This window comes from Anabrus simplex, chromosome 5 (genome assembly GCF_040414725.1).
Source record: "Anabrus simplex isolate iqAnaSimp1 chromosome 5, ASM4041472v1, whole genome shotgun sequence".
NCBI lineage: Eukaryota > Metazoa > Arthropoda > Insecta > Orthoptera > Tettigoniidae > Anabrus > Anabrus simplex.
This window is the reverse complement of record NC_090269.1, coordinates 380,020,058-380,032,963: the sequence shown is the minus strand read 5'-3', so window position 1 is coordinate 380,032,963 and position 12,906 is coordinate 380,020,058. Positions and strand designations below refer to the sequence as shown.

General features: G+C 38.4%; 1 protein-coding gene across 2 annotated transcripts in view; it reads left to right on the top strand.

The window, feature by feature from the left end:
* Window positions 1–2,346: 2,346 nt before the first annotated feature.
* Window positions 2,347–12,906, top strand: part of LOC136874950 (uncharacterized) — a 76,356-nt gene continuing 65,796 nt past the window's right edge. For both annotated transcript variants that reach the window (XR_011018319.1, XM_068227939.1), the window contains exons 1-3: window positions 2,347–2,426; window positions 2,509–2,619; window positions 4,764–4,891. Coding sequence is in view for 1 of the 2 variants with exons in the window: in XM_068227939.1 (XP_068084040.1) it covers window positions 2,408–2,426; window positions 2,509–2,619; window positions 4,764–4,891 (258 nt within the window). In the remaining variant the exon portion in view is untranslated. The remainder of the gene's footprint in view (window positions 2,427–2,508; window positions 2,620–4,763; window positions 4,892–12,906) is intronic.

Below are 12,906 nucleotides of genomic sequence, written 5' to 3'. Positions count from 1 at the left end.
AGAAGCTTACAGTTTTACCAGCTTTAAAATTTATGAGATAAAGTGTTTGTTAGTCATCATAAATAAGTGGTTCTGAGTGTTGTGAAGTGTTTCATCCATATTGTACAGTATTAATAATAATTATATAAGGAGCACTCGAATGAGTATTGAGTTTGTTGTGCCAATTTACATTGTGCTGTATTCTGTTAGAGTCTTTATTCTGTTCTTGCACTTTAGCAGATGGTAGCGGTCGCACTTTTCCTTACACAGTGTACAAACACAGTCGTCTGTTGGGTTGTGGAATTTTGTCTTTGCGCATATTTTGTGGTGGAAGCCATGTATTGCATATCTTGTTATGATATGTCTTTGCTCTTGAAGGTGATTGGTCAAGACCATCTACAATAATATCAGACCTTAATACAAAAACAACACGGCCGACGTATCGGTTCCATAAAAACACGCATGTGATACATAAACATAACCTTTGGATTATCGCACTGAATTGTTAAGCTGTCAAAAATAACGAACAGAAAATTTACTTTGGGTAATAGACCAACACTAACTAGAAATAGCCTATATTTAGGTAAGCAATATGTGGATAATTTAAAAAAATATATATTTTCTACGAGCTACTATGGTAAAGAAAATAGGTAATACAGGATTGCATTCTAAAATAACAGTCCTGGGGAAATATTTGACGCGTTTCAATTCAGTCAATTAATTAATTAATCACTCACCGATGATCTGAATTTAGAGCTGTCATCCAAGTGGCAGATTACGTATCAATTGTCTACTTAGTATTTTCTTAAGTGATTTCAAAGAAATTGGAAATTTATCGAACTGATGTAGATATAGTAGGGAGCACCCTTGGTAAATTCTTCCTATAAATCAATACTTGTTTTAGAAATACATTTATTTGAATGACCTTTCTGTTACCATATACTTTTAAGTATAATAGCCTACCTCGTTCAAGAAATTTGTTAGAAACATAACCTTTGGCGAATTTCAATTATCTCATAACAATGATTCTGACAATGATCCACGAAACTGCTATATCAATTTCACTTCAGATAATCAATAGGAGAATCTATTTGAAGTTCTCTGGTAGCATGTGCATTTTCGTATAAAGCACTTTAACACCCAAATCGTTGGCAACGTAATAACGTACTGTAAGTGACAGTATATCAGTTGATACCTTGTCCTCTAATTTAACAAGGCGAATATAATCTTCATTCACAGATAAAATAAACAGCATTATCACTTTTAATAACCTCACTTTTAAAATGGATTGGCACCAACACAGAGTTTTGGACTTATCCGAAAAAAAAAAAAACAGCTCATCAAGCAGGCGGAACGCATCCACTCTATTGATAAATTTATCCTCGAATGTTTTAATGCACTAATAAAATACTTGTAACTACGAAATCGTCACGATGCATTAAGAACACTTGATCGGAATGTGAGTGCATCTGCTGTAATATGAATTACATCCAGGCATGCAATACGATCGACACGTCCTAATATATCAAAATAGTTTTAAAACCAAATTTCAATAAAAACATCTCTATACTAACGTTTCCTAATCAAACCAAACCAACAGAAAGAGGCAAATGCTGGGGCTGTACCTTAATTAAGGCCACGGCCGCTTCCTTCCAACTCCTAGGCCTTTCCTCTCCCATCGTCGCCATAAGACCTATCTGTGTCGGTGCGACGTAAAGCCGCTAGCAAAAAAAAAAAAAAAAAAAAAACCAACAGAAAGAACTAAACAGATGTTTCCCACATGCTCATGTTTACATTTGAACAAACCGATCGGGCCGCCATTTTCGCTATTATCGATAGCTGCATTAAGGTCTGAATATTGTAAACCCTAATGCCCATTCGGGTGCCCTTTCTAATAATAATAAAATTAAGGTCTGATGTATTGTAGTTGGTCTTGGATTGGTCCAGTTTCGATCGATCATGGAGTCATTTCCGTGGAATTCGGGGTCTATTTCCGCGCGTTTCTTAAGTAGTTTTTTTCTGAAGCTCTTGGACTGGGCCGGTAGATGGCAGTGGTAGATTGAGTCGTAGATCCTCAATGAAGTAAGTTTCCCGTGCCAGTACATAAACAAGTCTGGAGGGTGCCAGTTTGCCTACTCCTAGGGCCTTCTTCAGGAACCTTGCTTTGACCCTTTCTATCCTCTCCAAGTCACCGATTGTCAGGTTATCCCATATTATTTCGATTCCATATGAGACAATTGGGATTATTGCGGTCTTGTATTGTACAGTATTGGAACTGGGTGTTAGTTAAATACTGAGCCCAATCAAATTTCAAGGAGAAGAAGAAGAAGGATCATGTATGGCGCGAAATTTCAGAGTTGCGTTTGTGGTACGGCTGCATTTATCTTATCCGTTTCGTCTGTATTGCTGCATTAGGTAGCTGTGTACTATGGATAATTTACCAACGGGTAATTACTTTTAATAGAATAATTTTAAATCGTGCTTTTTTTTTTAAGCAATCAGTTATTGATAAATACTTGTGTGCTTTAGGTTCTGGTTTTGGATCTTCAGGAGTTGGATATCCAGAATTGTCTCTCCTATCAAATATTGATTCTACTCTATTTGCTGAAATCAAGAAGATGTGTAAAGAGCAAGGAAAGCGTGAGTTTATGTGTAGAATATGCCATAGTTCATGAAAGATACAGGAACGGAGGAGATATTTGTTAGTTTAGTATCACCAGTGAATAATGGACATAAGAAGTTTTACCCTGTAATAATTAAGAGGGGAATTCCTCAAGGCAGTATTATTGGACCTTTATGTTTTCTGATATATATCAATGATTTGATTAAAGGAGTGGAATCAGAGGTTAGTCTTTTTGCAGATGATTTTATTCTCTATAGAGTAATAAATAAGTTACAAGATTGTGAGCAACTGCAAAATGACCTCGATAATGATGCTAAATGGACAATAGGCAATGGTATGATGATAAACGGGGTTAAAAGTCAGGTTGTGAGTTTCACAAATAGGAAAAGTCCTCTAGGTTTTAATTACTGCGTTGATGGGATGAAAGTTCCTTTTGGGGATCATTGTAAGTATCTGAGTGTTAACCCGCGGTTACTCGCATGGTGAGCGCGGCGCTCACCTTCGTAGTATATTGCTTCTTGTTGGAATATTACAAAACCTCCACCTTTGTAAGTCCCTGTACCTTTGTAACAGATTATTATGAAGGGGATGTGTCAGTCATTTTCATTATCTTTGAAGATAAACACCCGCAATTCATTATTAGGCACGGCAGTGTAGGTTTGGTGAGCGATGCGCTCAGTAGCGAGGAACTGTGCTACTTATATTTCACTCATTGTAATAAGTCAGGTTTTGTTTCATGCTTGTGTTTAATGCGAAATGTTTATACTGCGGGTGTTGTTAGACAATATTTACAAGTTATTGTGGCATCCAGTGATCAGATACTTTCGTGGTGTGTGAAACGAAGGAGGGAAGGTCTTGACATTCGAGACTGATGGTATGAAACAGATGAGGTTTACGGAAGTGATCATAACTCTGTTTCAGAGTGTGTGCAATTTCTGGGGAAGGAGAGGAACTTTCGTTTATAGCAAACTGTGATATCAATGTACATAGCTTGTTTTACGACCGGATGCCCTTCCTGACGCCAACCTCAGTTGAAGAGCTAATAAAGATGAAATAAATTATGGTGAAAGAAGTTGGCTAAACAGGTGTAAGGAATCAGCTGTAGTCTGTGAATAGAAACTGCCCCGGTATTTGCCTGGAAGCGTAAACAGAAAACCATTCTCTGGACAGCTAATGGTGGGGATCGAACTCACGCGTCTCCCGAATGTTGAGCTTGCATCCATAGCCACTCCACTCGGCCGTGTTCCTAAATAAATAACTATCTCAACTGGACATATTAAAAATACCTCCATATTCATATGGACATATTATAGCCTTTAAACATAAGGTGAGCGCTGCGCTCACCAGCGAGTAACGGCGCACGTAAAGACCTAGCGAGTAATGCCGGGTTAATATAAGGAAAGATCTTCATTGGGGTAATCACATAAATGGGATTGTAAATAAAGGATACAGATCTCTGCGCATTGATATGAGGGTGTTTAGGGTATGTAGTGAGGATGTAAAGGAGAGGGCTTATAAATGTCTGGTAAAACCCCAACTAGAGTATGGTTCCAGTGTATGGGACCCTCATAGGATTACTTGATTCAAGATCTGGAAGAAATCCAAAGAAAAGCAGCTCGATTTGTTGTGGGTGATTTCCGACAAAAGAGTAGCGTTACAAAAATGTTGCATAGTTTTGGCTGAGAAGAACTGGGAGAAAGGAGATGGGCTGCTCGACTGAGTGGTATGTTCTGAGCTGTCAGCGGAGAAATGGCGTGGAATGACATTAGTAGACGGATAAGTTTGAGTGGCGTCTTTAAAAGTAGGAAAGATCACAATATGAAGATAAAAGTTGGAATTCAAGAGGACAAACTGGGTCAAATATTCATTTATAGGAAGGGGAGTTAGGGATTGGAATAACTTACCAAGGGAGATGTTCAATATATTTCCAATTTCTTTGAAATCATTTAGGAAAAGGCTAGGAAGACAACAGATAGGGAATCTGCCACCTGGGCGACTGCCCTAAATGCATATCAGTATTGATTGATTGATTTGATAGATATATCTTTTTCGATTTCTTCTGTGTGTACCGATAATTTTTGCTTCATTTCTTCAATTTATTTCTTGTGGTAACTTCTAATGTTGTAAACTTGTAATGATTCCAATGTTTTGCATGTTTTAGTGAGCGACCAAGCACTTCTGGCCCTTCATTCATTGTTCGGAGCTACCTTGGAGAGGGCGGTTGAGTTACTGGAGAAGAACTGTGTTACATATCTGCGAATTCCGAAGAGAACAAGATATGTTGTTCAGGTGAACTATTCTTATTACTAATTGTGAGATTACGTTTTTGTGTGTGGTTTCTGGGTTACCTGCACAGTTCAGTTAAACAAACGTCAACGTAATCTACCATTCTCACAAATAATGAGACATGTAGTAACTTAGTGGTAAGAATCTGGCCATGGGTTTAAAATCTTGTGAGTGTAAAATTTACTTTATTAATTAATTCCAACAAGCCGAAGCCTCATATACAGGAATTGTACAATACAATTTGTTTAGCATCTAAAATTAATATAATACATATACATTGGCTGCAAATAAATACATATATTTGTTATAATGAACATTACTCGAAATATTCCAATATTTCCTTTACATTACCATTACACAAAGTCTTATAAAAAAAGTCGTGTTATAATTATGAATGTCTGAATTCAGTGTGTAGTTACTATCTTGCAGGGCACTGTTTAATTTAATTTTGTGAATTAATATTGATCATCTAAAAGCAGTGCACATAGATAACGGCATAATTTTACTATTAGCGTATAGAACTGAAGTGGGTGTGTCAGAAGGAAGATCATAGATATTTTTTGATTGCTCTATTTTGTATTACCATAAGTTCATAAAGGATTGTCTTTCTGCAACGAGACCAAATTACGATTAGGTACTGTAAGTGCCTGTGAATGAGTGAGTGATATACTGTGAGTAGAACTTTCCTACGGACTATATATCTTAATCTTCTCAATAGCCCAGATACTGGAGCTGTCTTTTTTGCAATGTAATCAACATGCTCTATCCAGCTTAAATGTTTATCTGTTACTAGGTGATGTACCCGTGCTTCGCTATGGAATTCTAAATTTAATCCAGAATTCTAGGTTAGGTAGTGTAAACCTTGTGAGCAATATTAAGTTGCATAGCTCTCAATGTTGCCCTAGAAGCACGACGGGCAAGTCACCAACGTCTTTTCTCATATCAAGACTGGGTTAGGGAATTTTCATTGTAATGGTAGGCTAGCTTGCCTACTGTCAGTCACAATCAGGTTGGGGAGTTTTCATTATAAAGGCAAACACTCACTCTCCACCTGCCTTTATAACAATGACGTCAGTAGGAATGGCGCGATTAAAAGCAATGCCTTCATATGAAATACTCGATCAAATGAAAAACCACACATTTTTTCACTTTTAACGAACAGTACTATGCTGGCGAACTAACAGTCCAAAGCTACAGAGCTGGAATGACCAAGACGCAGACATACGTGATCCGTGAACAATTGTCGTCCTTTTTTTCGGCGGAGGGGGGGGGGGGGAGGTGTGTTCAAATAGTGGATAGTCCCAGGGCAAAAACTATGCCTGTTTACTTATCGGCTTCCTAGGAGTACCCAATGAGTCGGAAAATCTCCATTCACTACACTGGCGGGGGAAAGAACTATCTGACGTGGAGGCAATTTTTACTCCATGCCAGAGAAGAAACCACATCTCCGCTGCTAATTTGGAATAAAATTAATGTAGATTTAATGAAAGTGAAGAGGAAGAAGCTTTTCCTAAGCAACGGCTCTTTTCAGGGTTGAATTTTGAGTTATTTAGTGAATTCTGGTACTATAATTTGGAATAGGGCTAAATTGTAATTCCAGACCAGTTCATACTACTACTAATTGAGCCTCTGACTCAAGTGCGCACACTGCTCATTCAAAACAGCGCATCAGAGTAGGTATCGAATAGCTGGCATACTATGATGAACCAGTGTGTTACGTAGCAGCAGTATCAGAAAATGTATGAACCAGAGGATTGGCATGCTAAAGAAGAAAGTTATCTAACTCCTCAGCTATTTCCCGCCAATATTCAGTTAGGCTGTTATACTCGGTATGCAGCAGTAATCCCATCTATCGGAGTTGAATGTCAGCATAAGAGACAAAGAACATTACAACAAACAACGGTCAGTGTAATGTTATTGTTGATCTATGTTACACGCTCGATATTGTAGGCCATCACATTATTAATTGTCTTCTGGTTCTGAAATACCACTCTTTATCATAGTCGGTACGGTAAAACTGAATACAACATAAATGATCGGAAATTATATTCTCTATAACTTTTGTTATGTACTTTTCCATAGGACTAAGAACATAGGTATTTAAAAATTAAATTTTAGGTGACTTCCCCTAAACTACCATTTCACCCAGGGTGAATAACATTGTTTATAGCTTAAACTGTAGTTTCTTATTCCCCGACTCTATATACCGATTTTCATTAAATTCTGTGTACCCATTTTGTCGGGGCTTGGCGTTGATATGGACTTGGCAACAAAAATCCAAATTCATGAATATTTCTGTTATCATAGCCGGTACAGTAAAATGCATTAGACGTAAATGATCAGAAATTTAATTCTACATATCGATATGACCACTAATAATATAAATATTTGAGAATTGAATTTTAGGCCTTCCCCATAACTACCATTTCACTCAGCGTGAATAAAATAATTTATAGCCTAGATTGTAGCGGCTCACCCCCCGACTCTACATACCGATTTTTATTAAATTCTCTTTAGCCGTTTTCTCGTTATGCATGTACATACATACATACATACAGACAGATAGAAAATATGGAAAAGTAAAAACTGCATTTTCTTGTTACTGTGGACATAATCTATACAGAAATACCATTCATGTCTAATTCTGAACAATCTACAGACAAAACTCTCTTATTTTATATATATAGATTAGACCCAAGTATTTAAAGCGATCGACCTAATCTATTTCTTTTTTTTTTTTTTTTGCTAGGGGCTTTACGTTGCACCGACACAGATAGGTCTTATGGCGACGATGGGATAGGAAAGGCCTAGGAGTTTGAAGGAAGCGGCCATGGCCTTAATTAAGGTACAGCCCCAGCATTTGCCTGGTGTGAAAATGGGAAACCATGGAAAACCATCTTCAGGGCTGCCGATAGTGGGATTCGAACCTATTATCTCCCGGATGCAAGCTCACAGCCGTTCACCTCTATGCGCACGGCCAACTCTCCCGGTAAACCTATTTCTGTGTTGTTGATATATATCTTTGAATGATTAATATTTTTGATACGCGGCTTAGTTATTATCATATATTTAGTTTTACTGACATTCATAGTTAATTTATTGATACTGAGCCACTTGTTTATTGTGATTATGTCTTCTTGCATACGGTATTATTGATTACCGAGTCCACTTTGTCACCAGTGTAGGATACATTTGTATCATCAGCATAATGCATAATTTTACCTTTTAAATTTAGAATATTTATATCATTTATGTATATCAGAAACAATGTAGGGCCCAGGATATACCCTTGTGGAACCCCACAACTCGCCTCTTTGTCTGTGCTTTGATAACCATTGACGGAAACAAATTGCTTTCTTCCACTGAGGTAGCTGCGGAACCACTCTATTCTAATGCAACACCATGAATTCCAGCATCTTCTGATTTAGATAACAGAATTTTGTGATTTACCATGTCGAAAGCCTTTGGGTGTGGCGAGCCCATCGTAACAATAGCCTGTATGGACAAAGCAGATATGGTGCCTCGGAAAAGGTTAGGGCGTCCCCTGCTAAAAGCGATGCGCAGCTCTTCAGGTGCTGGGAGAACTGTGAAAAATGGGCAACCAGCACCAAACTACATCAAAATTGCAACAGTAAATGTACTGACACTGACGGGAAAGACAGAAGAACTGGTTGGCTTCATGATAGAAAAAGATATAGCCATACTTGGACTGTGCGAGACCAAGAAGAGGAGTACAGGGGAGATCTCTCTGAGAGAAGGATACAGGCTGTATGGAGTGGCCATCGTACTTAGAAGAGAAATCCAAGAATATGTGGAATATACAAAGTACGTCAGCGATATGATGATGATGAGACTCCAGTTTGAAAATGGCGTGAAGGATCTATTTCAGTTGTATGCCCCACAAACTGGTTGCATAGATTAACATCTAGAGGACTTCTTAGAGGAAGTGGAGAGACAGATAGAAGATAAGGAAGTACTATTGATGGGAGATCTAAATGCACAAGTTGGAATGGAAAGACAAGGAAAGGAAAATGTTGTAGGGCCCTTTGGATATGGAAATGTAAATCCAGAAGGCGAGTTGTTGGTGGATTTTTGCATGAGGAATGAAATAATTGTTGGAAACACCTGGTTTAGGAAGAAGAACAGTCAGAAGATTACAAGGTATGGTTGGGGAGACAGACGAACAAAGACCATGATTGATTATATAATCATAGAGAAAGAACACCGGAAGAACCTTGTAGATGTAACAGACATGCCTGAAGAAGCCTTTGGTGGAGATCATAGAGTTGTGATAGGAAAATTGAAAGTTGGAAAGATTGAAAAACCCCCATTAAGAAGAGAGAAAAGAATTAAAGTATGGAAGTTGAAGGAGAAAAGCATACAAGAAGAATTTCAAAGGGAAATAATACCCTTGGTACCCAGGACAGAGGTGGGGAATGTTGAAGAAGAATGGAAAAGATTTAAGGAAGCACTGGTTGGATGTGCAGAAAAGGTGTGTGGTAGAACATCAGGAAATGTGAAAGACAAAGAAACACACTGGTGGAATGATAGGGTAAAGATTAAAGTGAAGAAAAAGAAAATGGCATGGAAAGCATGGAAAACATCTAAGACTGAAGAAAGTAGAAGAAAATATGTGGAGGCAAAGAATTTGGCCAAGAAAGTAGTGGAGGAAGAAAAGAGGAAAAGCTGGGCCTTATTCACACAGAAATTGAGAGATGATACGCAGGGCAGCAAGAAATTACCATATGGTATCTTAAGAAACAAAAAGAGAGATCAAGTAAACACCAGCTTTGTGAAGGATGAAGGTGGCATAATTTTAACAAAGCCAGAAGAAATAAGAAATAGATGGAGAGAGTATTTTCAGAAGCTGCTGAACATAAGAACGGATGACAGTCATTCAATGGACGACCAGGAAAGGCAATTAGTTGATGAAGAAATGGATAAAGAAATTACAATGAATGAAATTGAAATGGCAGTAAGAAAGATGAAGAATGGAAAAACTGCTGGAATAGATGAAATTTCAGTGGAGATGATAAAGGCAGCTGGAGCTGTAGGCCTGCAGTGGACATATCGGGTTCTCAGGAATGTCTGGGAGAATAAGGAGGTCCCTGAGGATTGGCAAAAAGGAATAATCATTTCGATTTTCAAGAAAGGTGATAAAGTTCTGAAGAACTACAGGGGAATTACTCTAATATCCCATGTTGCTAAGATAATGGAAAGGATAATGGAAAGTAGAATAAGGTTGAGGGTTGAGAATCAGATACAGGAAAATCAGTTTGGTTTCAGAAGTGGAAGGTCAACAATAGAGCCCATTTTCATTATGAGACAACTAATGGAAAAGCATTGGGAGTACGGGAATGATATGGTGATGACATTCATTGATATTGAAAAGGCATATGACAGTGTCCCCAGGACGAAAGTTTGGGACAGTCTGGTGCAAAAAGGAATTGGACAGGGATTAATAAAAATGATCATGGCATTGTATAAGGAATGTTGTAGTTGTGTGCAAACACAAGTTGGCAGGACAAGTTGGTTCAAAATAACTAGTGGGCTGAGACAGGGAAGTGTTCTATCACCAATCCTGTTTACAATACTAATGGATGACATCATGAGAACAGCAAAAGCAGCATTTGGAGGAAGAGAAATGAACATGATGTTATTTGCAGATGATATTGTGATTTGGGGAGAAGACAACAGGAAGGTTCGAGAACAGTTGAATGTGATGAATGGGAAGATTGAAGAATGTGGATTGAAAATAAGTGTAGAAAAGAGTAAAACTCTTGTTATGACTAGAGGGGAGAAAGAAGGGAAAGGTCAGATTAGACTTCCAGACAAACCCCTGGAAGTAGTGGAAACGTTTAAATACCTGGGGAGTGAATTAATGGAGAATGCTCGACTGGATGCTGAGATTAGTAAAAGGATTCAAGCTGGAAGTTGTTTCTATCATAGTGTAAGAAACATGTTATGGGACAAAGGTGTGCCAACGGAAGCAAAGGATACTATGTACAAGATGTATTACGTACCCATAACAACTTACGGAGCAGAAACTTGGACAATGACAAAGAAGTATGAGAGTCGAATACAGGCAGCCGAAATGAAGTTCTTGAGGAGTATGATACAGAAGAGTAGAAGAGACAAAATAAGGAATGAGAAACCCGGGAAGAAATTGGAGTGGAAAAAATGAATGATAGAATAGAGAAGAGCCGACTAAGATGGTTTGGGCACATAAAGCGAATGAGCGACGAAAGAATGCCAAAAAAGGTGATGGAAATGCAAATCCAAGGAAGGAGTGGCCATGGACGACCACGATTGAGATGGAAGGATACCATCCAACGCAGCATTATAGAAAGAAACCTGGACTGGGACACAGTGTTGAAGGAGGAGTGGTGGAAAGACCGAAGAAAGTGGAGAGGAACATTATTTGCCCCTACCCGGCTACAGCTGGATAAAGGGAAATGATGATGATGACCATGTCGAAAGCTTTAGTGAGATCAATAAACAATCCGATTCATTGTCAGGCATAATGGTTTAGACTTTGTTTAGGAAGTGTGTGTTTTGCTTTTCTACCGTTGAACTGTTTTTGCTCACTAAGGGGTTTGGCTAATTTAATGAAACTACTTTGGTGAAGGTAATTACATGGATGGTTGTTTGCATGGAAACAATAGTGAATACTGTAGTTTCATGGTATGTTCTGAATATTTCTTCGATATTTTCAATTTAGCATATTATGGATGCTCACATCCTTACCGCACCTAGAGTTTTTTTGCTTTATAATTTGTTTTATGTCTCACTAACACAGATAGGACTGGTGATAGTGATGGGCTAGGAGTGGGAAGGAAACAGTTGTGGACGTAATTAATGTGCAGCCTGGTTTGAAAATGGGAAACCATGGAAAACCATCTTCAAAGCTGTCTACATTGGAGTTCGAACCCACCATCTGAATGCAAGCTGACAGCAGTGTGACCCAAACTGCATAACCACTAGCTTGGTGATTAGAGAGGGTAAAACTTCACTAACTAGTTTGCAGAAGTGAGGTTAAGATTCCCACATGGTGTGGCTCATACGATGTCACAGTATGCTACACATGGTTGCCAACTTAGGAATTTAGGTCAGGGTAGATATAAGAACATGACAGCATATGAGATATGTCTGGTAGTGACAAGACCATGGGTCTAGATGTGTTAGATGCAGCTAGTGATAAGACCATTGGGCACGCAAGCGGGGTCAGGGGCATCAGTCCCCAGGTTGAACTGAGAAACGGCTCAAAGGCCTCTATTATCCCCGTGACAGTATTTGTTAGTAACAAAACCATTGGATAATACATCACCGATACTGCAACTACATCCAGCACACACCATGACAATCACTTTCAAACTCCGTGGTTTCCTTATTTTCACAGAATGTGATAGCAGTGGGCCACAGATGATGTGTCTGTTGGGCAATAGGAACTACCCTGCAGCCAGTAAGAACACAGGAAATTGCTGCATTTCAGAAATTGCTTTACCATTGGTTTAAATTTCCTTATTTTCTTATTTTCTAGGGGTGGGACGGTAGGGCCCTGGCAAATATAAAGGAAGGATCTCTCTACTTGTCTACTTTAGGTATTTTTCCCAATAATTTTTGCTTGGGTTTCACGTGCCTAAAAGTGCGAACGCTCTAGTAAAGTGTAACCCAGAAATGTTAGTGACACTGGCTGAGATAGGATAGAAATAAACTACATTGTTGGTGTGCTTGGAACAGTCAGCTGATGATGGAGCTCTCTATTTCTGTTGTTTCAAAGTAGTAATTTCATATTAAAACGGTGTAATTTTTTGCCTGAGTGAGTCAGTGCAATAAATATTGTGTGTTTGGTGTGTATAGGAATATCAAGATTAATTGTACCTATATTTTAAATTTACACTGAGTAGTTCTTTTGGTGTTTGTAGATTATGAAGGTTAGGTTTTACTTTGTTTCGACTTTGGGTTACGCTGTATTCACACGTAGAAGATCAGTATGAGATACACGTATGATATTTCAC